At 47.3% G+C, this 27,992-nt stretch overlaps 1 protein-coding gene across 1 annotated transcript; it reads left to right on the top strand.

Moving 5' to 3' along the window:
* Positions 1 to 5: 5 nt before the first annotated feature.
* LOC109646064 (nuclear factor 1 X-type-like) lies at positions 6 to 27,992 on the top strand. Its single transcript, XM_069525239.1, has 12 exons — positions 6 to 9; positions 1,145 to 1,210; positions 2,339 to 2,413; positions 2,923 to 3,043; positions 3,339 to 3,374; positions 4,368 to 4,498; positions 6,318 to 6,392; positions 11,731 to 11,859; positions 15,586 to 15,761; positions 17,051 to 17,198; positions 19,575 to 19,666; positions 21,917 to 27,992. The coding sequence occupies exons 1-12, from the start codon at positions 6 to 8 to the stop codon at positions 21,929 to 21,931; spliced, it is 1,068 nt and encodes a 355-aa protein (XP_069381340.1). The 3' UTR covers positions 21,932 to 27,992.

Genomic DNA, 27,992 nt, shown 5'->3' with positions numbered 1-27,992 from the left:
AATGCATGGGTACCGCCAAAGCTAAGATGGCTGCCAAGCGCTAAGATGGCTGCCAGGATTCACAGAGCGACAGCACGAGAGAGAAAGAGAAGCAGAGAACGAGTGTGAGAGGGATTGAGGGAGAAAGAAAGACGCGAGGATGGACTCTCGCGGCCGCAGAATGAGGGACGAGTGTTTGCCAGAGAGAAAAGAAACTCAATCCCTGTGTTTTGCCTCCTATTTTTGACCCTGGGTGCTGAGGTGATTTTGTTTGTCTCGTTTTTGTTGTCTTGGTCTTGGCAGCAGACAGACGGGGTGAATGGTGCCGCAGTCTGCTGGCACGTAGCGGACTAATGCCACCCAAGATTAGGATGCTGATTTGTGCTCAGAGGAAGTTGAGATGCAGGGGCCCTAGTGCCGGCTGCAAGGGGGCTGCGCTCTGGCTCGGGACGCTCGGCCCACGACGGCCTTAAAGCGTCAGTGCTGTGGGGTAATTGGTATATATGATACAACCATAAAACGCTGCGAGGCCGCATTACGCATCGGAAGAAGAATGGCAGCCGGTGGGCCAAACTAAACTAGCCGAAGCAGGCAGCTCTGTGCCTGCCGGCCCCTGTAGATGTGGAGCAAAACACACAGGAGATGCAATCCAAACAGTCCCCTGACGTTTTACTAGTACACCTCAACCCACGAGTCAGCAGTGCACGAGGAGGCGCGAGGTTTCCTGGGACAGGTTTACCCAGTGCACAGCGTCACAGGCCTTCATTTTGCACAGAACCCCAAACTGTACATTTTGAAATCATCGACAGTGAGTGAGAAAGGTTTACAATGAAAGAGCTTTGGAAGGAAAAGGAACGTATATAAAAAAACTCCGACTCTCTGGTCAGAGTAAAAGACAGAGAGCCGTTTTGTGCGACCGTCGCAGACAAACAGAAATATTAACCATTTTATGACTTTGAACTGAGGTTCAACCTGAGCGGAAATATGCGTCTTCCCGTCTTTAATCTCAGGCCCACGTCTGTCTCTCCTCAGTGGAAAAAACGGATTAATGCTCCATTTCCCCATCGTGTCCCCCCCCCTCCCCCCCTTCACCTTGACTAGTGTCCAGACATCTGTCCACCTGACTGACCGTCTCTCCTTCTCTTCTCTGTTCCTTGTCTTTCAGAACAATCAGGACAATCAGACAACTCGAACCAGCAAGGAGACACAGACGTCAAGCCCCCACCGAACGGTGAGTCCACCGCTCCCTTTGCACACGGAGCATAAAGATGTTCCACATACCTGTGCCTACACGCAGTCACATCCACACACAGGAACACACGTGTGCGTACAGTGTACACACACGTCCCCTGCACACAGGCCTCTCTGTGTGCGAGTGTGTCCCAGCAGAGTTGGGTCTAAGTTTATTATGGTAAGGAGAGCTGATGGTGCTGTAGCACAGGGGTTGTGCTGGGATTGTGGCGGGCCACTCATAAATCACACTGACGTTATTGGAAGATGGGAACCACATGGCCGCTGCCGAGCTGAGCGCTGACCTCATGCGTTGTCCCCGCTGTGGTTAACCCTAGACGGGGATGGAGCGAAGGAGAGAGGGATGGAGAACAGGAGGAAAATGAGGGATCGAGGTAAAAAAAAAAAGAAGAGATTAAGAGAGGGAGAGAGTGAAAAGACAAGGGAAGAGATGAGGGGAGGAGAGAGGGAGGAAGGGTTGCACTCACAGGAAATCTCTGTATTTACAAAAAGAAAAACGTTTTGTGCCGTCTGGTCGTCGTCGTCGTCGGCTCTCTGTTCGGTAATCAGCGCCACACCTGGCGGAGCAGACAGATACAGAGCGACGAACATCCGAGAGAGACGTTGTGGGAAGTGGTTTCTTGTCCTCTGGAGCTGGATCCTCAGAAGTTGTGAAATCAACACCCACGTTGTGATAAAACAGATTTTTCCTTTTAAGGTTTAAGTTACTGCGTCGATGGACTCGGAGGAAGTGGCTCATAAATACCAGTTACTGGGCTTTGTTACACGCCAACACATGACCGGTGTGTGTGCACGACATATATACTGTACACACGAGGTTTATGATACATGTGCGTTATACATCAGAGCGTACAGCTGCCATGTGGATGTTATATGGGCCTGATTGTGTGTTGTGAACAAAATGTACATGTACACAGGCCTGATAGAAAACACATGGTTTTCAATGGGATGACACCGGCAGCGTGTCGGGCTTTGCCGTACACATGTTTTTCAGCTCCCTCCGCATGTGCGTGTGTGTGCGTCTGTAATTTTATGCATGTTTGGTTCATCCGTTCACTCTCTCTCTCTCCCTCTCTCTCCCTCTCTCTCCCTCTCTCTCCCCCTTAAGGCCACTTGAGTTTCCAGGACTGCTTTGTGACTTCAGGGGTGTGGAACGTAGCCGAGCTGGTCCGCGTGTCGCAGAGTGAGTAACAGCTCTGAATTCTCCTTTCACTCTCCAGAGATCGACAACATCTCAACACACACACACACACACACACACACACACACACATACACACACTGCAGTTCATGCTGACCTCATCACACACAATGTGACTCACCAAATGTTTTAATCCACAGTTGAAAGTAGTCCCCCCCCCCAAAAAAAATGTATAGTTTCATTTTCTATCTTCTCGATGGTTCTGGTTCTGAGTGTGGTGAAGTCAGAAGGTTCGGACGCACGACAGAAGATCCATAAGAGCATAGTTTGACTTTAAACCCCTCAGCAGCTCATAGAGACCAGGACAGTGAGCGGCTCCTGATGATGGTTCAGAGGAGAAAGTTCTGGACTCATGTAGTTTTCATCATTTTAGTTTTTCAGCTTTATCTTAAAGTTTCAAGCTGCAAATTTTCTGATATTCTTCTTGGTGTGTGTGTGTGTGTGTGTGTGTGTGTGTGTGCGCGTGTGTGTGTGTGTGTGTGTGTGTGTCAGCCCCCGTGGCGACAGCGACAGGCCCAAACTTCTCCCTGGCCGACCTGGACAGCCCTGGATACTACAACATCAACCAGGTGACCCTGGGACGGCGCTCCATCACCTCCACCCCCTCCACCAGGTACACACACTCACACACACACACACACACACACATAAATATTAACACACTCAGACTGTAGTTTCTCTGAACTAATATTCTTCATGTCTTAATTCTCCTCCTTCCTGCTGAACTTGCTCCGCTGTTTGATTGTGCTCTTTCTTTCCCTTTCTCCTCCTCCACCATTAATCCCTCTCCTTCCCTCTCACTTTTCCCACCGAACTGTCTGTCACACTGTCTGTGTCCTTTGTCTCCGTCTCCCCCCCCCACCCCGCCGTTCCCTCCGTCGTCCAATCCCGCTCGTCTTACGCTGCAGGACTGAAATGGAGCTTTATGCAAGTCTCCCACGGAGGTAGTTACACTCATTACCGAATATCTCCCTTGATACTAATGTAACACAGACCCCTGCATCACACATCGCACAAAAGCCACACACACGCACGCTGTCACACAGATATGCACACAAACGCACACACTTATAAACATTCAGGATCGCTGTACATTCACAAACCCCCCCTTTTATTTTATTGGCGGCAGATGTGTGAGTCTATAAGAATCTGCAAACACACACAGGAATGCATTCCAGCATCGCCATGCACGCTCTTCTGAGCTCGGGTTTCCAGCACAATGCTGCTTCAGGCCCGTGTGGATGAATTCTGGCCTGTTGTGTGTCTGACTGTCTCCAGTTGCGTTGCTTCGTCCGCCTCTGGGCTAGAACCTAAAGCACAAACACAAACGCTGAGGTGAAATCTTTACATTTTCAGTTTTTGTCACACGCACACTTTGTCTTCACGTCCCACAAATGCAACGTGTTCTTCAGAGCCTCACTCAACCATCAGTGTTGTTTTAGAGAAATCTAGGCCAACATGCAGGCGGGTTACAGTACGGAGCTTTTTAGATGGGATGCGACAGTGGTGCCGTCCTTTTTAATGGCGTACCATGCAGAATAAAGCACAAGCTCCTACTGTGACAAACACTCACACGTCCAATAGAACCGAAGCATCCAGCCAAGCACGGGATGCACAACGGAGGAATAGCTGTGTGTTTGAGTGCAGCTCGGAATAGAGAAATCAAATCAAGCTCAAATCTCACAGGAGTCCTGAACTTTGTGTCAGAGCCCGTTAACGTAAATTCAATTCATTCGCAAAATCAGCCCGGCCAACGTGACCCAAGTGTTTTAACAGTCAGGTAACTTGTTGGGAAAATGTGTAAACAAAAAAAAACAAAGCGCAGAACGAGAGCGAAGCACAGAGCTTGAAATAAAAACTCCCCCCCCTCCTCACACCTGCCTCACCTCCTCCGTCAAACGTTAAACAAACTGCCTCCTCTCTTGTTTCCCCCTCAGCTCCAACAAGCGCAAGTCCATTGACGACAGCGAGATGGAGAGCCCGGTGGACGATGTCTTCTACTCAGGCCGCTCCCCGGCGGCCGGCAGCAGCTCTCAGTCCAGCGGGTGGCCTAACGACGTGGATGCAGGTAGTCTCCGCCGCCACCTCCTCATCACACTCTGCACACGTTCCAGCTGCCTCTCCAGAAGCTTGGCCAAGGTCCACGTCAATTCAGATGCAGAGATTAACAAACTGCCGCTAAGGTTAAAGCTTTGATGAGGCTGTAAAGGAAGCAACTGTTTTTCTTAAGGCTTGTATTAAATTTTTAAAGCCACGTTAAAGAATCATTAGATAATTCTTTTTGTTTGGACACAAACAAGCTTTTCAAAAACTTGAATGACTCCAGTAACTAGTTTTCAAGCTGCTGTTGCATAATTAAATTTTTACTCATAAATTAGAAGAAAAACGAGGAGTTCCCTGGACAAACAACAGGGGTCAGCGATTAGCCGCGAGCTACATTAACGTTCACGGCTCATTGACGCTGCTGGCAGGCTGCTGATTGGTTAAGTTGACGATGCCCCCGCTCGTCACTGAGGCTGAACAGTCGGTCCAGAGAGTCACTGACACACGAGAGCACATTAACTGAGATGTATCGTCCGCTCTCATCAAGGATGAAGAGTTCAGGTCGGAACAAACAGTCCATTCGTCAAAAAGTGTTTTTTTAAACGAAAAAGTGAGAAAGTCACTGAAACTGAGCTAAACTGCTTCATCGTGACCTCGTGGTCTGATTCAATCTGACTCCGGATCCATTTATACTACGTTTTAGTTTCAGCACCGAATCACTTTTTAAATCCTCGTCCAAACTAACGTCCTACACGTGTCCTACACGTGTCCTACACGTGTGTCCACGTGGGACGCCGTCGCTCACAGTGACAAACACACTCAGGGACGTGAACTCAAATATTTTTAACTCGTTAATGTCTGAATTGAAATGGACCCGAAGCCACAGCTCACCTCCTTCCACCATTTCTGCTCTCCAGCACAGCCCTCGCTGCCCTGCTGTGTTGACCCTCTCTCTTCATCACATGACCCCCTCCTTCATCATCATCATGCTCCACTTATAAACCTGATAAGACCCCGCCCACACCGCACCCACATCACCCCAAAACACATGGAAATCCATTTCTCAGACCCCCCCGTGGTTTGACCATGAATATAATAAAGTTAAGTTTATTTGCAAATATACTATATATACTTTACCGCAGTCAGCCACCAGGTGGCGATCAAGACGTTTCAGCCTCACTTTTGAAGAGCCATCATGTAGTGTAGTCTAAGCTAAAGGCTAAGCTAAACCAACTAGCTTTAGCTGTAACACAATATTTTATTTGTCAAAAAGTAAACTTTAAATAAAACAAGACGTTAATGAGCGTTAAAGGAGCCAGGCGATTTGTGCTAAGCTAACCAGCGGTTGGCTCTTATGTGAAAAAGCCCTTTCCCTAAAATGTCCAACCAGCTCCAGAGGCCTTTAGTTGTCGTTCCACGTCCGTCTGCGTCGTGTCTCCGCAGCAGCACCGCGAGGAACCACAGTTATTTCTCATTTTCATTCACCCTCTTTCTTAAAACCACTCTCCACCATCGCGGCGTGTTCACAGGGGACGTCGTGTTCATCTAGTATTTGACCTCAGGGATTCTTTTTAAATAAATTCTCATGCAGTCGCCAATTTAAAACTCCCACTCACATGCTGCCATTTTAACACAGCCAGCAGTAATGATGTAACTATTTAATAGACACTTGCTGCACTCCATAACATTAAAATCCCCCATCGCCCATTATCTAACCACCTCTCTCTCTCTCCCTCCCTCTCTCTCTCTCTCTCTCTCATTCTTTCCATCTCTGTCTCTGTCTGTTTCTCTCCTTCTTTCCCTCCATTGTTAACTCTTCCCTTCTCCCCTGTTTGGCCTTTCAGTGCAGCACCATTTGGCCAGTGTGCAGGAGAGGAAGATTAAGCATGAGAACGATGGAGTGCAGTTTCCTTACCATGGTTAGAACATTAAACATTATACTGTGTGTACATGTAAACATGCTCCGCTCACACCGCCCTCCGTCCTCTCTCTCTCTCTCTCTCTCTCTCTCTCTCTCTCTCTGTCAATGTATTCAAGTCTGTTTTCACTTCCTGTGAGCTGTCTATCTCCTCTCTACTTTTCTCTTGTCTCTTTTCTTCTCATCTCTTGTTGTCTTCTCTTGTCTTTGCTCTTCTTATTTCATTTATCCTCCTCTCCTCTGCTTGTCCTCACCTCTCCTCCTCTCCTCCTCCTCTCCTCCTCCTCTCCTCTCTCTATGCTGCCGCTGGGTGGGGTTGTGTTTCTACCAGATGTCTGCTGTTGTCCATTGTGGGTTTACCAAAGCCTTTTGGTTGCCCAGTAGCTCCATAACATCCTCCGCCCGTCTGCCTCGGAGACGCTGTTGTAAATCTGTGTAAGAAATCAGACATGTAGCCGGATGAAAACCTCCCCGGTGGTTTCAGAACATCCTCAGTACTGCTGCACTCTGTCTGACTCACAACACGCTGCATTTTAATTGTGTGATTATGTGCATTATCATATCCAAGAAAACACATTGTTGTGAGTTTCCGAGATGGCGTGAACGCGTCGGCTAAGTGCTTTGGGTGTTGTGATGTTGTTGTGGAGCCCCGAGAGAGCAGGCGAGCGATGATGCACGCGGAGAAGAGGCAACGAGGCTTCGTGGAGAAGCAGCGTTCGAAGCCGCGGCGTCCCACCTGCCGCAGGCCTGACTCGACAGGAAACACAATATAAGACCCAAATAAACACAACTCAGGGCACTCAGGTGTGTCATGAACGCACACGGCACCTTCTGTCTGCGAGACATGCTTACTCACTAACACGCACACATGGCGTGCACACACACACACATGCAAAACTACACTGAAGCGCACCCTTCCTTCTGATTTACATTCTCTCACACACACACACACATGCACTCGCTCCCCAATCTGGAGTGGAGCAGCGTTCCGGTCCAGATGGCGCCTCCATGTGTCTACAGCGAAGGGAGCTACTGGGTTACAGCAGACATCTGTTCTGGTGATGGTGGTGACGGTGTTGGGAGTGAGAGATGAGGAGAGGAGGGCTGGAGGATGAGTGGAGGGAGGCGGAGGAGGAGGAGGGAAGGGGGGGGGGGGCCTCTGCCTCAGCCCTGCTCCGGAGGTGATTCTCTACCTGAATGAAAAGCTCTGAGGCTTAGCAGGTGATCATGTAATTCATCATTGAGTCTGCCGCTCTCTCCTCCTGCCTGCTCGCTCCTCCTGCTCCTCCTCCTGCTCCTCCTCCTGCTCTGTGGTGGGAAGACCTGGCTCCTAAGCATTTTGATATTGATTTAGAATTCCATCTTATATCGTGGTGTGTGTGTGTGTGTGTGTGTGTGTGTGTGTGTGTGTGTGTGTGTGTGTGTGTGTGGTAAAGATGACGTTGCTCACGATGTGACGGACACAACTCTGATAATGTACGTTGTTTCCTGCCTTACCTGATTGACAAGTGTGTGTTTCTCTTTTCAGTGTGTGTGTGTGTGTGTGTGTGTGTGTGTGTGTGTGTGTGCACACGCTAGCAGGGGGTTGTGTGGTCGCCAGCTTGTTAGTGTGGCAAGACTAGAGGGTCATGGGAGCAATTGGCTGCCAGTCTGCTCGTACAGTGCCAGGACACAGAAATAATGTAGAACAAGCAAGTGTGTTTGTGTGAGTGAGTGAGTCTGCACACACACACACACACACACACGCACGCACACACTCTCTCTCTCTCACACACACACACACACACTCTCTCTCTCACACACACACACAGATTAAGCGAGAGATCAGAGTAACTTCTGTTTGCTCTATCAGACAAAGCTTTCATTGGGCATCTGGGCCTCGTTTGCTGCTCGTCACCAGCAGATATTTCACCAAGATACTGACTCATTAGTGAAAATCACAGAGACTAAAAACAATATGGATAATTTTTAGGCTGTTTGTGTTTAATAAGCTGCTCGTGATTGAACTCGGGATGTGGCGGCACACGGTCATCGCTACACATGTTCCACAGAGGAGCCGGAGCCGTGACTCCAGAGCAGGACAGGATTCAGTTTGTTTGTTTTCAACATGTGAGCAAAGATTCCAAAATGTTGAAATCAAGTATGTTACTGTGACTCTATCAGCAGCTCACGGAAGATCGTAGAGGAGCCACGAATGGTTGAATGGCACTAAAATAAACTGAAATACTAAATGCTACATAAGCAATACCTCACTGTATTTAAAGATATGTACAAGTACAAATGTGTGTTTTCATACACACTTGAAAAATATTAATACAACATACATATACACATAAAGCATTGAAAGGGGTACTCCAGCAAAGCTGAAGGACTCACGACATACGTGAGGGCTGTGGTTGCAATGCAGAGGAACGGGTTGTCCCTGACCAGAACGTCAGCGGTTCGATCCCATGTCTCCTCCGCTGCGCGTGCAGGAGTGAACTTGGGAGAGATACAGAACCGTGAATCGCACCTGACGGCTGCGTCGACATAGAAACTGTACCGTGAAGCTCTTTGAGTGGACGTCAAGACGAGAACAGTGACATTTATAAGTTACCGATTGATGGAGAACGTTCAAAATCTAACCAGCATAGACGAAGACTGCATAAGGACGGACGACGTGTCTCCTCTTCCTCCAGAAATGAAGCCTAAATGGATATTTTTGGAGCCAGAGCCCTCAGTCATCTGTCAAACGTGACGTTTCATCTTGTTTTTTAGCATCAGACGAATTATTTGAACCGAACTTAATAGAAAACATGCGTCAGTGTGACGAGAACAACCTAAAATGACAGAAACCGTCTTGTATTGTTTATTCTGACTCTCTCTGTTTGGTCCACGTGAGTTTCTGAAGTTTCCAAATAAATCTCAGGATGAAAAAAAATGTTTCCACGTAGAAGAGTTCAATAGATATCTTTCATATGTGAAGGAAAAAACTCCGGAGAAAGTCCCGAACATACGTGTGCAGATGTTTTTAAGTTGAGTTTTAAAGTTCGACTTTACGATTTAACAAATGTCCGATCCACGATTATCTCGGCGATGACACACGGGCTCAGCAACTTCACAGTAAATTAAGTCGCTCGTGATAAATTGCCGAGCAACTTTCTCAGTGAGATGTCAGAGCCAGATGGACGACGAGCCTCCGCTGCTAATGTTCTGCTGACTGTAGCAAACGGTCTTGTACTTTTTATCATCTTGTAACTTTTTATGAACGCTTTTTTGTTTAAGAGCGCTCAGCTGTTCTCCTCTCCACTCTGTTTTTATTATTATTATTATTATTCGTTTCACCGGGCTTTTGACTCGGATAACCAGCGACCTGCAGCGCTCGGTCACCGACACATTAGCCCCAAGTCATTTTCTCTGCAAAAACATAAAAAGCATATTTGAACTCTCTTCGATTTCTCTTGATCTCAAACAGAAACCTCATGTACGAGCTCTCGTGTGAATCTCTCTCTCCGTCTCATTGGCGTCCTTGGTTGTAAACAATGTTTTCTCTTGATTTTTTTATTCATTTTCCCGTAATTCTCTCGGTAAACTGCGTTCATCTCGTCCTGTTCTTAGCGTCTCCGCTCCTCTCGCCCGCATGTGCGGTCACGTGTGCCGTGTGCCGAGCGGAGCATACGTGCAGACGCCCACCCCTTATTCTATACTTGTCGGTGCCCACACAAGCACAGCTGCGCCCATGCTGCCTATGAGCATTGTGGGTAAATAGCGATAAAACATTTCCCAGTGTGGCATTAAAGAGAAAGCTTTTCAGAAATCTGCTCTGTTGGACTTTATATGCTCAGCTCATAAAATCTATTTCCACATCTCTTTGGGCCATGTCGGAATTACCCACGTCTTTATTTGAGTGTGTTTGTTTTATATGTGTGAATATTGTGTTGTTTAGTAGTTTATGGGACTTTCTCCTGCCAACGTTGTTTATCACTTTATTCTTTCAACCGAAGCTGAACCAAACGCGAGCTCGGTATGTTCCAGGGAGGAAGTAATGAGGTCTGTGTGTCCACGCTGCTGTACGTTTCTATATCATTCTCTGTTTTATGGATTGTTCTTTCCACAGTTTTACTTCAGCTCATATTCAACGTTGCGGTTCTCTGCAGAGGTCAAATATACCGTTTGGTGCAGCTCCTCAAAACCCTGAAAGTCAAAATTGTGCCTTTGGATCACCATACATCAAAATAAAGTCCCTCAGCGCCGGCCGCACGAGGCCTTGATCACAGACGAGAACCTCTTTTATCTGCAGCTCTCACACTTTTGGCCATGTTTCTGGTCCGCTGGTGAGCCGGGCCTGTAGTTAGCGTGCCCGTTTTTACCAAACTGAGGGATGTTTCGTGCCGTCCTCCGGCCTCGGTCGCCATTTATAGACAGAGGGGGACACTTTAATATGTTTGTCTGTGTGTGTCGGCCATGCCGTCACCACTCCTCTCCTGCTGCACTCCTTCCATCTCTCTACCGCTCTCCCATCCTGTCTTCACTGGCGGTTTGCCCGGTGCTCGCCGCTCAGCCTGAACAGCTTGTGAGTGAGTGAGTGAGTGAGTGTGTGTGTGTTCATGAAATCCTATACGCCTTAAGGCGGTACCATAAAATACCTGACAGATCCGCAGACGGCTCCACATCAGAGGATCTATTGATGTGCAGTGTGTTTCTGGCGCGCTCCTCTGCAGCGATATGAGGCCGCAGAACTCGCACTGTCCAGATATGAGGACGTCCAGGTTCTCGTTTGTTCTACGGACGAGTGCAGAGATTGGTCGCTTGGTTGTTGGCGGCCGCTCCGTGTATCTGCACCAGGCTGCGGCGGATCTGGGATCAGATAGTTTCGGACATCAGTGGTTTGTCCTGCGAGTTGAAGCCGTGGTTGTGTTGCTGGCGGCCGTAGTTGTGCCGCTCTCCTCTCTCCTCACTCTATACCCCCCGACCCCCCGACCCCCTCCACCTGTCTCCCGTCACCTCCCTTCACTCTGAACCCCTGCTGCTTCAAAACGTGGCCTCTCACCGGACCCCCCCCCCACCCCCCCGACCCCCCCACCTCTCAGTCTGACGGACGTCCCGCTGACTGTATGAGAACGTAGAGACAGACAGCGTGAGAACCCATCTGTATGTTAAACCAATCAAACAAATCAATGAATCAATCAACCGATCAATCCATTGATTTCAGTCATGACCATTTTGATCCGTTTAATCAAATTAAAAAAAAGTTTTGATAAGTTTTTCTTTTTTCAGTATAGTGGAAGTTAAGAAACGCAGCCATGTTTGATTAAAACCTCGTCTCTGTTCTGCCATTCTGTTGATCCCCTCTTTGCCAGGACTGTCATCGCCTGGTTCTCTTAAGAAGCCGGGGAAATTCGATTTCAGCGCCCTGTCCTCCCAGACGAGGTCCCCCCGCATGGCGTTCACCCACCACCCACTGCCAATGCTGGCGGGAGTGAGACCAGGTGAGACCAATCCAGCTCCAGACCCCCCCCTCACCCCGATCGCCCTCACCCTCTCCTCTCCTCCTCCTCTCCCCCGAACCTCCCCTCACTTCTTCACGGCCCCACCCCTACCCCTCCCCCCAACCCCCTCCGTGGTTCAGACGTGGGAGCGTTGTCTTTGGGAGACGAGAGTGGTCGGGAAGTTGAAGCCGGGCAGGTAGATGTGCAGCGTGTGTGCACTGACCTCTGACCTCTGACCTCTGGGGTCGAGCTGCTGGAGTCTGGGTGGTGGTGGTGGTGGTGGTGGTGCGTGATGTTTCTGGTCACCGTGGTTCTCATAGAGTGGATCAGGTGGTCGCACGGCTGCACCTCCTCTCATTTTATCCTTTTGATCCGTGTGAGAAACGAAGTGTTATTGACGCATCTCAACAGGATTTGAAACGTTTGTTTCAGGAAAAAAGTTTGCTGACTCCACAGTCAAATAAATAAATATATATATAGACATATAAATATAATACACATTTCAGTGGGGGGGTTAATGTTGCCCCCCCCCCCCAGGCAGGCGGATCCATCTGTGGGTCTATCTTTCCATTCCTCTTTCTTCTTTCAGTCCTTCTTTCCAACTTTCCTCTTCTCTCTCTCTCTCTCTCTCTTTGTTAATATTGTGGGAACTCGAATTTCATCCGTCTACGTGGGTTGAACACGTTTCAGGCTCGAACCAGCTGATCCTCCGTAACGGCCGAAAAAACTGGCGGCTCGTGATAACATCAGATATCAAACGCCACCGCAGGGCCTCCGGCGTTTAATCGCCACGCTCTTAATTTTATCACCACAGCGCCGATCGCGAGAGAGATGCCCCCTTTCTTTCTGCCTCTTTTTTCTTTTATCGTGCACGTTTGTGAATTCACCCAGTAAAGGAGTTCACTGGAGATAATTGCCCCATGTGCTTTAGTTCTGTAGTCAGGCTACATCAAACGCCTTTTCAGCCACCGAGCAGATGTGAAGCTATGAGGTTGACCGCCGTGTCATTAAACCCTCCTCCATGGTTGTTGACAAGACCCTGAGCCTGTTGAGATGGAGCTACAGCAAATCAAACCTCCACACACACACACACACACGCACACACCAGATCCCATCCTCACTGCGGCCTGCAGTTGTGATTTATACGCTTGCGATTTGTTTCTTTTTACACAAACCCTGAGAGCGTGCATGCTCCCGCGCTGGCGTGAAAGCGCTCACCACATCGTCAGCGTTGTTGTTGTTCTGCGTGGAAGACGAGCTCCGAGGGGATTTAGGGTTTGGAGAAGTGGGATGAAGGAGCGTGTCGGAGCTGTCCGCAGCGAGGGAGGTGGTTTTGGTGAATTTGTCTCCTCAGTGGCGCAAATGTGAACTTGACCTAAGAGACCGAGACACTGACGGTTCAGTCATGAAGATGATTTATTACAGTTGTAATCATCAGTAACATCCAGTTTGAAAATCAGATGGATAATCTCCTGACATTCTCCGGAGGGGCTGAGAACACGAACGTCAGAGCGAGAGGCTCCAGACTTTCTGCCGAGTTTCTCCCGCCAGCTCCAACGTAAAAAACTCCTGATGATCTCCAGATGAGCCAGTGTGAGAAAACAGTTTCTACAGATGCAAACACCAAACAAATCTCAGGAAAGAAACAGGAGCCTCCATCGTGGCTCAGATGTGGAACTCCAGTCCGGACATTGTGCGGAGTTCACGTCTGAAAACGGAAATGGAGACATCGGGAATATGTCGGATGTGTCATGAGCTCATCCGACAGAATAAAACGGTTGGGGACGACTGAGGAGGAGGAGAGAAGGAAGGGGGTGTAGGAATTCCCTCTGATCCCGTCTCCCCACCACCACCACCACCACCACCCGACCCCATCCCACCCCCCCCACACCCTTTGGCCCTCACCCAGTCTCTAATGCGATTAGGAGGGGGACTATAGGAGCAGGGAGACGGCTCCACTGGGGGAGCAGGCAGCCTGGCATGGGAGGAAGGTGTCGCTGGGCTCTGAGGCATAGGCCCCTGTCTGGGGTGGGGGTGGGGGTGGGGATGGTGGGGGTATTGCAGTGGGGTTGGCACTCTTCATGAAGTACACACTCTCTCACACACACACACACACACACACTCACAATGTGTGAGATGCGAGCACCAAAGAGTGTTGGCAGCCCAACACAGGCAGCTGGGGGGCCTGGATGGGACGGGATTGGTGGGGTGGGGGGGTCTGGAGGGTGGGGGGTGTCGAACTGGCACAAGAGGAGAACAGGCTTCTAATACAAATCAAGGACATTTAGTGATGGATACAGGTCGAACAGAGCGGCTTTGTGTTCGGAGGACGGGCTCGAACAACTGCTGCTCTCCCACGTACAGTCCAGGACATAAGTATTCAGACAGTTACACATCTCTGTCCCTCTGCACACAACATGTACACAAATAAAGTTGTTTTACATTATTCATATTCTCCCTCACAGTTCGGTCAGTACTGAGGTAAACCTCACTCTGATTGTTTTCGCTATCATTTTTACACGCGTACTTTTTACGACTTCCGAGTTTCAGTTCACGATCGATCTGCATAAAATCACAAACTACACAAAGACGACAAAGAGTGAAAAGAAAAAATGAGGAATAAAGAAATAAATTGAATTATAAATGAAGAACAAAGAAAAAAAACATTCAATTCATTTATAAATGAATGAATTAAAAATGTGGCCTACGTACTTTTATATATAATGTGTATTATTTTGTATGTGCAGGAGCCATCACCATATTTAAAACTGCCTGACGGACAGAAAATATGTGTAACTGTTCAAATACTTCAGGTCTGGACTGTTTTATGCAGCGGCTACTCTCAGTACTTGTACAAGTCGCTCCTCTCTGTGTGTTTTTATCATATTCACCATTTGTTTGGGTTCAGACGCTTCAGACCAGCGACCTCCTCGTTAGCGGACGAGCTTCTCTGATATGCAGCGATGTTTGGCTCCTCTTTTTTCTTCTCTGGTGAAAAAACACAAAACAAATGTTTTATTCTGAGCTCATTAGCGTCAGAATCCTGTCGCACACACACACACACACACACACACACGAGCAGATGTGAGGCTCTCAAGCCCAATAACAGGAAAACATTAACTCAGACAGACAATGTGATTGTAGAGATTCGTTCTGTCATAGAAACAGAACCAGAAACAGCTTCACTGCCAGATTTTATTAACGTCCATGAATCACAGCCTCAGAACAGCGAGCTGGCAAAAAAGAATTCAATGATCTTCTTCTTTCTACCTCGCCTCTTTGGATCTCACACTTCCATCTACTCAACTCGTTCCCTTTCAGGTGTGTGTCTGTGTGTACGTCTGACTGGTGCTGACTTGTTGTGTTATGTAAGTGTGCTCATGTGAAGGCAATGTGTGTAAATGCCCCCCCCCCCCCCCCGTAAAGCTGCATAGATTTACTGGCGTGATCATAAAACATTATGAGCAATGCTCCATAATAGCTATTAACTCAAAATCTGCTTTTCTTGGAAACAACAGCGTTTCTTTCATGTACGACATTTTTCAAAACCAGATTTGAACTTTTATCGTTTCCAGTTGCGATGATGTTGTTGTTCTTGCTGTCACTCATTAGTGACTTCATGCATCTCACCCGTCTGCAGGAATTCAATGTGTCTCGACTTCCTCTCGCTCTCGGAGTCGTCTCTCTCTCTTCGTGTGCTGCTCTGACGCGTGTCTCTGTTTGCAGGGAGTCCCCGTGCGTCGGCCTCGGCCCTGCACTTCCCGTCTCCCTCCATCATCCAGCAGTCTAGCCCCTACTTCACCCACCCGACCATCCGCTACCACCACCACCCTGGACAGGACCCCCTGAAGGAGTTTGTGCAGTTTGTCTGTGCTGATGGTTCGGGGCAGGCCGCTGGACAGGTAAGCCTCGCCGCCGGGGAGGAGGAACGCTTTTTATATTTAAAATTCTTTCTTTATCGACACTATGACAGCCTACGAAGCTTATTACGGTGTGTAGCGATTTTCTATGAGCAACTTTAATCATGATGTTGAAGTTACCACTGAATTTATTACACATTTTGAGATATTTTACTTTTAGTATAACTATGTGACAAGTACTGATTTAACCCATTAAGACCTGAGACTTTAAAACCCACTTAAGACCTGAGGGTTTTTCTGAAGAGTCAACTTTTACAAAAACTTTAATGTGTGAAGCCGATAGAGACAAATATTTGTCTTTCATTGTAAATCGAGGCGAGATCCTCTCTTCTTCTTCTTCTTCTTCTTCTTCTTCTTCTTCTTCTTCCCTGAGCTCAGATGCTGAGCTAACAAACAACATTTCCCACAATGCATTTTGCCTTTCCTGCAAGTATTGCATCAACTCTCAACCGGGTCTAAATGGGTTAAAGAACAGTGCATAGCAAAAACATATTGTTCTGTGTATATGCACCTTTAATACAGATGAATAAACCCACAGAGTGCAACACGAGCGAACACAGCAGGCGTGTGTTTATGCAGCTGGTCGACAAATCTGTGTATTGTCTTGTCTGTGTCATTTTGCCGTTTGCTGTTTCAGACCCTGATGTTCCCCTTCCTCCCCCCTTTTTTTTTTTATTTTTACTTTTCCTTTTGCTCCACCCAAACCCCTCAGAAGTTACAACCATGAGCACGAGAGTGAATCAGTCACAGCGCACTTCAGTCAACGCATTCCCGTCCTGTGTTGTGTCATCGTGTCTCTGTCCTCATCTTCTAGCTGTTACGATTTTAGTTTGGAGTTTTGTTGTTCGGTGCTGCTATCGTTGGTGGTGTTGTGCTTGTGTAGACGAGTATTCTCCCATGGTTTTTGATTTCTTGCCATCTTCCGGACGAACCCCCCCCCCCCCCCCCGTCAAATAATTTGCTCACTCCTCTCCTCCACACCTCCTCCACCCACCACGGACCTCCCTCGTGGAACCTCTCACCTTCAGCTCCCACTCCTATCAATGCCTGTGGTGATTATTATTTTTCACACCTCCATAAAAGATGCCGTCCACATGTATCATTCCTTTGGTTGTTGTTTCCCACCACCTCCTCTCCCACCATCCCCCCCTTCCGTCATGGATATTTTTTTGGACTCGGCCTCCCGAGCTACGTCCTCTTTTTTTTTTTTTCATTCCGTGTCTGCGGATTGTCGCATGTCGCCCTCCTGACCCTATTTGTATTGTCTGCAGCCAAACGGGAGCGGCCAGAGCAAAATGCCAGGCTCCTTCTTGCTGCCTCCACCTCCCCCAGTGGCCCGCCCAGTGCCCCTCCCCATGCCCGACTCTAAACCCAACAGCACGCCCCCTGACGGCGGACTCTCCTCGCCCGCATCTCCGTGTAAGTGACCCCGCAGAGACCGTTGTCAAAACTAAACCAACAGCAAAAAAAAAATAAATAAAAAATCTGAACATCCCAAAACCCTCTCCAGAAAAAAAAAGACCCCTGCCATTGTTCTTCCTCCGACTTCGTGGCATCACTGTTCCTGTGTATCCAACATCCCACCTCCCTTAACCCTGGGAAGACCATGGAAGCCAGAGCAGAATATACAGTGGAGCTCAGTGTAGTAGAGGTTCGGTGAGAGTTTGTCGTAATGGACGTCTGTGGTGCTCATCAGGGTTCTGTATTAGGCCCCATCGCTCTCTTGTCTTGAGTGGAAGGTGCACCGGCGCCCCAGTTCTTCTCCGAGTCCTCCTCTCGTCTCTCCTGCTGGACTTATCAGCAAATCCTGCGGAAAAACTTGAGAAGACTTTGACTATTAATTGATTCGTACACGTGAAGGGAACAAATTTAGGGCAGTTGATTTACATGGACTCCAAAACATTCGAGTGTAAACTGGGACACTGATTGAGCTGATTTTAACGTCTTGGTGGGATTTTTTTAGTTTGATTTTGTCGAGCACTACAGGGTTGTGTGTGTATAAGGTGAAGGAGTGATAGCAGTCCGCCCTTGGGGCTTTCTCACCACACACTTGTCTTCCTCACCTGTGATAAGAGGGGCACTGGATGGAGCACTTTTTTGTTTTTAGCTTTCGTCCAAATTTAGTGTTTTTGTTTTACCCCCCAGTCAGCGTCTCAGAGTCTTCTATGTCTTATGTATGTTATTCCAGTCCTTAGAATCACATAAATACAAATATATACAGTATATTGGTCGTCCACACTCTCCCAGTTCTCTCGCTCTCTGTCTGTCTCGCTCCTCTTCTTGTCCTTTCTCCCTTTCCTTACATATGCACAAGTCCGCACTCTGCATCCTGAATCCCTCAGCCAGATTCAAATTCTGGAGTCCGTAGGGTGCCTTCCTCAAACTGCCCTAAATTTGTCAGAGACTTTGATGCCATTGGGTTTTAAATGTCCCTGACTGAAACTCTGTCAGGATTCTGGTGTGCTCAATCACTTCCAACTGAGTTTATCAACGCTACTTAACCGCTCAGGGAGAACTTGGTTTGCTTCCCAGACTTTGGCAAACTTCACTGTGGAGTTTTGATGACCTAAAATCCATATTTACTTATGATTCATCCATAATGATCCTGTGGGTTAACTGTATAAATGTTAAAACCATAGAACAACATTTTGGGGAATACGCTCGTTCACTTTCTTCCCCGAAGTTTGATGAGAAGATTGATACGACTCTCATGTTGCTTAGCTTAGCATAAAGACAGTATTCAGGGGGAGAAGCTAAACCTACCAGCACCATAGTCTGTAAACAAAGATGGACGACACGACCGCTCCGTATAAATGAAGCCACAGCATCTTGATCGCCATCTGGTGGTTGGCTGCTGTGTATGTGATCGACCCTGCGTCCTCCATGTTAGTGGATCTGACATGGACCTAAATAAAAAGTCAAAGTGCGCGTCAAACAGTTTCTGTCATTTCAGGTAGTTCTTATCTTTCCTGTTTCTGATAAGTTTAGTTTTAATTAGTTTATTCGATGATATAAAGACGAGTCATGATTGACTCCTGATTGGTCGAGACCGTGTATCAGCTGGACCTTGTTACCGTGGCTCCATCCCCCGATCGCTACCCTGCGGACTCGTATGCTTTAATTTCTGGACAGTGGGAGGAAGAAGAGACATGTTGTTATCTACCTGATATATATCTATTTCTACATTTACAGTCTGTGAACATCACCTCTGATGTTCGCTAGCAAAGTGTGTTCAATTCATACAAAACTAATATCAGCACTTTGTAGTTATTTGGGGTTTTATGTGTCGGACTAAGTCTCGGCTCGTCTAATCGTTTCGAGATATAGATAGATATAGATAGATACATATAGATAGATATAGATAGATATAGATAGATATAGATAGTGAGTCGCAGTGGAGCTGGTCGGTGAGTTTTCTTTTTGAGGGAACGAATCAGCGAAGGCAATGTCGTGACCGAAAAGACCCAATCAGAAGCCGGCTGTGAGCGTCTATGTCATAGTTTCCAAACATCTTTGGTTTTCAAACTACAACAGGACAAGTAGCGTTTCCAAACTTCTCGGCTCTAGTGTGGACGCCGGGCGAATCTGTAGCAGAGTTGATGTGTTTTCAAACGGAAACGTGGTCGTGTGGTTGGAGCATCGGTTTTTCTATTCCCACTTTTGGCCAGAAAGCGAATCAGTGCACATGTATTTCCCGATGTGTCTTTCTTTTCCTCTAAGATTCTTCAGGATGTTGCTGTAGTGATTGTGTCCCTGTGCGCTGACGACTGTTTTGTTCCTCTTTTGTTTCCGTAGCATACTCCACGCCAGGCGCCACAGCTCCCAACAGGTTTGTCGGCATCGGATCACGGGACAACAACTTTCTGAACATCCCGCAGCAGACGCAGGTACGAGTTTGGGTCGTGTGTTTTTGAATGCTGGTCAATCTCAGGAAACTTATTAACTGTGTGGAAGTTCCCTAAAATACTTCTGACTCCCTCCCTCCCTCCCTCCCTGAAACCTGCTGCTGGTTTTCCTCCCCCTCTCCTCTTGTGTATCCCACAGTGCATTTCTACATCTGTATTTCACTGTATGTGTGTGGTTTACCATTTGTGCTCAACTGTTTATCTGGCACATATGGAGCCGACCCTTCAGGCAACAAGGCTTCTCCCTCGCCGTCTTTTCTCGCTCCCTCTCCTTGCAGCCTTTCCTTTCCTCTTTTTGCCCTCCTCCTTCTTATTCCTCCTCTCCGTCTTTTACTTTCTCCTTCTTTCACCTTCTCCGTTCCTTCCCTTTCACCGCTCTGTGCCTCGTTCATATGCCTCCTCCATTACCACCAGTACTTTTCTCATTAGTGTCCAACCACACCCGCCTGGAGCCAGCTCAGCTCAGCTCAGCTCCTCGACACATGGAAACCATCTGAAACTGCCTCGGCTGATCCCCTCCCTTGTTTCTCTGCCCTCCGTTCTCTCACTTTTCCTCTCTTTCCATTTCCCTCGCTCCTGATGCTCATTATACTCTTTATTCCCTGCAACCTACCAACATTTTTGTTTGCCCCGATGTTTTATACACAGCTTGCTCAAAGGTATGCGGGCACGTGGACGGTACATCCATCTTTAAACATATCGTCTTAATTCGCTGATGCTGGGTAATTTAAGACGACTTGCAAATTCGCACCAAATTGGGAGAATCATTTCTTAATGGACTGTGTTTTCTCCCACAGGAGAGTTGTCATGTTGAAACAGGAAACACACTAAATATCATTATACGCTGCAGCGTTATGAGCGGCCCCACCCAAACCGCAGAAATCAGCCCCGCACCACACGTAAATAAAAACACATGTACAGAGGTATCTACGTACTTTTGGCCGTGTAGCGTGTCTTCAGACGCTTTTCTTAAAAAGCTTATTGATGTTCAGTTCTCGTTGGGACGTTAATGTCTGAAGTGTGGTTTTACTTTTCCAAACACACAGCACTAATTGTTTGCATGTGCCTGTCAGAATAAGACACTAAAGATTAATGATCCAGTCAAAGAAAAGATTGATCACTAAACAAAGAATATGTCAGAAGTGAGGACGGGGCCGGGGAACGGCTCGCCACGACAACGGTGGTCTCCGTGTGCCCTCAAGTGGTCAACGTGGGGAGATGCAGCCAGAGCGGAAGGGAAACGAGATACTGGGGGTACGGAGCCTGGGGTGGGGGGGGGGGAGACAGGAGGGAGATGGAGCGTCAGAGTTTTGGACCTTATAGAAGTCACGTCCCAGCCGTCTCGTCACCCCCGGCAACCAGACATGATGTCATAGCCAGTTGATCTTGAATTTGAGAAGGGGTTTGCTCGAGGGGGGGGGGGGGGGGGGGGGGGGGGGGGGGGGGAAGAAAAGAGGCCGGTCACTGTCTGCTGCCAAGGGTTTAGAGGGAGTGTTCACAGGAGATAGATGGATTGTGTGTGTGTGTGTGTGCACAGAGGGAGAGTAACTAAGAAGGGAGAAGTTACAATGCCCCTCGGCCTGCTGGGACAGTGCCCAGGGGAGCATGGGAGGGCAGGAGGGGAGGGGGGGGGGGGGGGGTATTCATGTGACCTGTTCGAGTCAAACAAAACAAAAGGCTGCGTCCCCGGAGGCGCCGAGTAGTTTCCAAGGCTCGACTCCTAGAATGTTGGCACGTGAGCCGGCAGCGCCAGACCCTGCGGGCCGAGCGGGGGGCGGCCAGCAGCAGCAAGCGACGGTGACCCGCTCGTGCCCCCTGCTCACGCTGAGCGGGAGGAACCCAACGCGAGGGTCGCACAAGCGACGGCGAGAGCCCGGCTGCTATCCGCCTGCTGCTGCTCGGCCATTAGCAGCCACTCGCTGCCCGTCCAGATCCACGACGTCCGCCAGTTCAGTCCAAAAGAGGCAGAATGGACGGAGACTGTTCTGACACTCACTGTATTTAAAAACAAAAGGGCGGGCGAGTGTACGGAGACATATTCAAGGAAGAAATACCCTCACAGTACAAGAACTTTTATTTGACATGAGAACTGGACTTTCTCCAGATTTCACATATGAACAACGCAGTGTTTACGTTCTCTGACTTTTTGAACCAACTCAACAGTTTCATGTCTTCAGTGGTTTGGATAAAAAGGTTTTGACATTAACGTAAATGTTCTGTTCTCTCTTTCAGTCTTGGTTCCTCTGACAAGATCTGTGCACAAACCAGCAACTAGTATTCTTTCTTTACAATCGGAAAAAGCAAACAGAGAAACAACCCGCAGGATGATAATTGTCCACGAACCCAAACGCCCACCGACCGCCCAACCGGCCCTGACAGTACGTCTCACCTGATTCAAAATAAAACCAAGCCACACGGGAAAGTGCAGCAGAGGAACTCCGGACTCATTCACCCAGTCAGAGGGAGGACCTGTTCTGAGCAACGACGGAAAGATGGAAAGATGAATGGATGGACAAGGGGATGCCAGGATGGAGGAAGGAGTAAGGGGCACAAAAACGGTAACAAACAGGCATCTCTCCTGAAAAAGAATTAAAAACAACAACCACCGAACCAGCACAACACGGGAGGATGAACACATCTTCTTCTCCTCCTTCGTGAGGACGGGACGGATCGTGTAACGAAAAGAAAACTCGCTGTCCAACGAAATCAAGATTTTTCCAGATGAAGCATTTTAACCCACAAAGCCACGCCCACCGTGAATCTACAGCCCGGTCAAATACAAAGACGATTAGGTTTCTGACGAGAGCTGCGGTCCGAGCTCCTGTCGTCACCCAAAACAAAATCCAATTAACTAACGTCTCTCTCTCTCTCCCTCTCTGAACGACCATTGACTCTATAAAGCCCCTGTTTACCTTACTACTAACTAGAGAGAGACCATGCCAAAACATTTCTTGATTTAAGGGTTGCACTACAAGAAGCCCAATCAATTAACACTAATCTTAACGATGTGCACTATTTACCTACAAGGCATGGGAGGTAAACCAGACTTGCCTGTCAAGAGTTTTAAAGAGGAAAAGGTACAAGACGCCTTCACGTGTCCTCGACCCCATCGTTCAGTTCGACAAATCATTGGCCTCCGCTCATTCTCACATTTCCCCGCACAACACACAAACACACAAACACACACACACACACACAACAATCTGTGCCATGACCACAGCATGCATGTACAATGGAAAACACACACACACACACACACACACACACAGTTGCCCAGTGTCACCTTTTAGATCGTAGTATTTAGAGGTGGTGGTGTTGTGTTATCATATTTTCTTTCTATATGCAACATAAAGTTAATCCCGGTGAACTCTCTCTACCTATTTGATTAGAAACCCAAAAGAGACAACACACACACATGCGCTGAGAACCAGTGTGTGTGTGTGCGTGCGTGCGCGCATCATTACCGACGGACTTTAGACAGCAGCTATCGAATTCCCCTTTTTGCCCTCTTGTAATGCAGATGAATGAATTTTGTTCTCTTGTGTGTTCTCTTTTTTGAATTTATTCCTTTTTGGATTTGTACTATTTTATAAACTGTTTTATATTTGAATGACAGCACCTTACAGAGAAACAGTGAGAGGGGAAGCGGCGCAGACAGGGTGGTCGGCTCGCCTGGATCCAATAGTGGAACGCAGAAAAAAACGCAAAGAGAAGGTTTTTGACATTTTGGGAAATACTTAGTGTGAAGGAAGAATACGACAAGAAAGATAGTTGTTGCATTTATAAGGATTTTTAAAAAAAAGTTTGCAATCCGACAGTTTGTTGAAATTCGGGACAAGATTTGATCGTTAAAGTTGTTTTGTCTGTCGCTGCAACGATCACGAGGTAAACGGCACAAACACAACGTTTATGTAACATGTGTGTCCGCGTCATCGCTGTGTTTCGTAATCTTCGGACAGAGCCAGGGACGTTTCTCCACCCAGCCGGGCTCCGTGCTAGGCTAACCTCCCGTAGCTTCGTACATTTGCTTCCAGACGGTTTTATTTCTCATGCAACTCTCAGTAAAAGAATCGAACTAGCGTATTTTCCGAGGTGCCAAACTTTGAACGTGGTTTTTGCTTTGTTCTCAGTGCCAGATGAACCCATTTGCCACTTGCTGCACTGCAGGAGCACAGTGCAGGGTTTTGACAATCACAGGACGCTCTATCGTCTGGGAACTAACCCGCTGAGCCGCGCAGGTCGATGCATCTCCTACGTGAGTCCAGGCTCGGCCGCTGACCGGGCGGTGACGGCGATGTTGTAACTCGAGGAGGGAAGGTTGCTGAAGACGGGACCCAGAGTAAAAAGAGAGAGTAGCTCTTCTTTCTGTCTCCCTAAAGTTTACCCTGTTGTTTACACTCCCAGACGGGCCGCCGCTCCAAGAGCAGCGCGAGCCACACTGCGGAGCAAAATGAAATATGTGACATATCTGGCTGTTTCTTTCCCAGAGGGGTTTCCCGGTAGGAGGATCACATGTGTGCCCCCCGATTTTTTTTTTTCTCCTTCAGGTGCACAGGGTCAGGTTTTTAAGGATTTGGGTGGCTACGGTAACCCGCGCGCCCCTCCCCCAACACAACACACCAGCACTCCCCCCCCCCCTCCCTCCCTCCCTCTCCCTCTCCCCCACACGAGCTATAGTGAATCGATGAGCCCTTAAAGATCAAAACTGCACTAAAACAATCATGCCAGCCAACATCGTGAGTTTGTTTTTTTTTTTCCCCCGTGAGATTAACGATAGGTCGACCACCACGTAGTATTCCAGGTCAGTGCACGTGTCGCTGGCGTGTTGGAGCACAGATCACTTCCCTGAACACAACTCGTAAAAAAAGACCACTCACTATTAAAACACGTCCCCGGTGCCCGCCTGAATCGAAAGGGAAGTCTTAAATGTAGACAATCTGAGGAGGCCTTTATGCTTTGAATCACGTTCCGCCACGAGCCCGCACACATTCAGACTGATTTAAGTTATTTCCCGTATTTCAAAATCACCCACCCAACCTCACAAAATAACTGGACTGCCTGGCCATGTTCTTCACTGCAGGGAAACACGACGTAGTCGGCCAAAACGACCGGCGACCATCTCATCAGCTTCGTAGAGAGAACTAGCTCCGCTGAGTAAAGACGTAAACAATGGCTACGGTGATTTCTTTTCTAATCTATGGAAGTGCCTCTGTATTCCCATTATGCAATTTGTCAAACATGAATTCAGGTTCTTTTTCTCACATATAAGCTATAGTGAATGGTGAAAAATCTATGTCAGGAGAGGAGAAAGAAACGGTGACAGCTCACTAGATAATCGCAAGCATCTTTATATATAATACACATATATATTTATAGATATATACTTTTTTTTTTATTTGCAAGATAAGCTCTGTGGCAGTCTAGTTATTTTTTGAAGCATGGCGTACATCGCACAGTCATAGGATGCATCTCAAAAACTGCTGATTTGAGCTAAAGTCTCTTAACCCACACGCACGTTCAGTGACGTTAAAGAAAAAGGAAATCCACCGAAAACCCGACAATAGAAACATAGACATCGAAGATAATGTAGTTGAGGATTTAAAAAAAAAAAAAGATCAGATTAGGTTTTGTTGTTTTTTTCTTGTTTTGATGGGAAGTATTGTTCTTGAAACTAAATGATGTATGTTGATTGAGCCATGTGCAATGCCTTGGTAGAGGAATTGTGTTTGTTTGTTTGTTAGCGATTGTTCGAGGGTGTCACGAGAAAAGAGGGAAAACCCTCTACGTCTTTTTTTTTTTTTTTTTTTGTTTCTAAAGTCCTCGCGCTCTGGGACTCTAAATATGGCGAGAAAAAAAAATCCCAGTCTTTGTACGTAAGTTTGGGAAAAAACTGTTTTTAATTTCTGTTTTATTATTATTATTTTTTTCCTTATATCACTTTTTAAAATTTCTCATGATTTGCTTTTCAAAATGTGGGAGGGCTGAAGGAACAATTTTGCAACTCATAAAATATATATCACTATGGAAACTGGTGCTTTCGTAAAGAATAAAGTACGTTCAATCTCTATTATACATAAATAATAATAAACAAATTAAGTGTTATCATAAAAAGCAAATTTTTAGGAAAAACATGCATTATTCTATTTCTCTTTTTTTTTTTTTTTTTTTTGTATTTACCGAGGGGGGAGGGGTTCAATGTGTGAAAAGGTTGTTGTGACAAAAGGCATTTTTCCCCCCCCCCAACCTTTACACCAGGAAGTTGTAGGGAAGAGACAAAAAATAAAAAACTCCATCTTCCTCCAGACGGTTTCATCTCGTGATGAAGACGAGATCTGTGGGAGCTTTTATCTTCTTTTTTTTTAAATTTGGTTTTTGACGTCTGGTTGGTTCAGCGAGCGGGAAAATCAGCGAACTCAGAGGAACGCTGTCATTGGCTCTTACAGAAAATGAAGAATGTGAACCCCCCCCCCCCAACACACACACATGCAACCCCCCCCCCACCACCACCACCCCAACCCTCCGAACCCCCCCCCCCCTGTAAATGATTATAAATATTCGTTTGGTGATGTAGTGATTTAGACTCAGAGCATCTTAAAGGTTGTCCCTAAAAAGTGCCTTTTGTTCACAGACTCCATCTTGTAATCCTGAGTGCCCATTTGAAAAAGAAAAAGAAAAGTCCCCTCCTTCACGCTCCTGTATCTCTCTCTTCCTCTTCTTCGAGCTTTTTAAAGCAGTATACATAGTACTAAAGGAAATTGGTGTGATTTAGTTTCTCTTTTTATTGTTGAATAATTAAGAAAAGCTGAAAAAAAGACAAAAAAAAAAAAAAAAAAAAAGATATTTTCTGTCTTGCTTCTTCTCTTCCTCTGTATCTTGTCTTCTGTCTCTCTTGGACACTGGAGTAGTCTGTAGCTGCGTAAACTTCTCCTCCATCCCCTCCCTCCTTTTTCTCCCTTTCTCCGAACGGCGGGGTTTAAAAAAAAAAAAAAAAAACGAGAAAAAAGGCAAAAAAAAACCCAACAAAAAAAAACAAAAAAAAACAAGAAATACGCAAAGATTTTTTTTGTCTGAGCAGAATGCAGTTAGCTCACATGTTATTCTTGTCTGTACGCTTCACATTGTATTACCATACCCATCTTCTTCAGCTTCTCCATTCAACAGCTAATGTAAGTGAACAAATTACACCACGGGGCTCTGGGCTGTGCTGAGGACGGGGGCCGCTGGGTCAGGGGCCCCGAATACGTTTCCCCCCCCCGCCCCCGCCCCTGCCCCGGGAGAGGTCAACAACAAGTGTACGAGGGATGAAAGTGCTCATGGGAACTTTTTGGTTGTGGCCCTTGGCGAGGGGAGGCGACCTGTAGGACTGCTTGTATAGGCAGGTTTGTTTGTAATCCTGCGTTTCTATCTTATTTATTTTTTTATAATTGAATTTGGATTTTTTTTCGGTTACTCTTTGTCATTGTTACTGCGTTTATCAGGCAGCAGGAAGTCGCTGCGGAGAGACTCTTCAATTATGCACCTTTCTAGTGGTTGAGTGAGACCAGCTATTTAAAATTTAAAAATACTAAAAAAAAAAAAGAGGAAAAAAATAACTCGAAGCACCTTATATCAGCGGACCGGCTCCATAGCACGGAGACTGAGCGGCTCAGATTTAGCACAATCATTAGAGAGGATTTCGCGCCATCGACCAAAGGGACGTGGTTCCAAACGCTGTAAAACCCACAGACTTTGGTGACTTGTAGAGGAAAAGCACCTTGAAGTTCCACCAGCAGAATCCAAGACAAAACAAAAGTACAAGTACAACGTGCAGCTTTTTCTTCTCCTCCATGAATGAAGCCAGCAGCAGTATTACCAGTCCAGCCCTGACAAGTGAACGCGCCACAGCTGAGAAGCCATATCAGAGAGGAGCAGAGTTAGTGTGTGTGTGTGTGTGTGTGGTGAGAGGAGGTGTCCGACCCTGTGGCAGAACCGTCCGCCCTTTATTTCTCTTTAATTTCCTTCCTTTGTCTTTAACACGTTTTGTAGGATGCATTGGGGTTCGAGTTTACTCACGTGTAGACTTGACGCCCCCCCCCCCCTGGTCGGCCTCACCCCTCGTCTCCCAAAACGAGCACCCATCCTCCTCCTCCTCCTCCTCCTCCTCCCCCTCCTCCCACAGAGCAGCGTCCCATCCTCAGGCACACCTCCCAGAGCCCATGGTGAAATGCATGTGTTAATTACAGTTTCTTTTCCATAATAATGATTAAAAACACAGTTTGAAAAGAGCAACACCTTTACTTGATTGAATAAAAGGATGTTCTGGACTGTA

Source organism: Paralichthys olivaceus, chromosome 5 (genome assembly GCF_024713975.1).
Source record: "Paralichthys olivaceus isolate ysfri-2021 chromosome 5, ASM2471397v2, whole genome shotgun sequence".
NCBI classification, from domain to species: domain Eukaryota; kingdom Metazoa; phylum Chordata; class Actinopteri; order Pleuronectiformes; family Paralichthyidae; genus Paralichthys; species Paralichthys olivaceus.
Note: the sequence above shows the minus strand (reverse complement) of the source record. Positions and strands in the feature narration are given on the sequence as shown.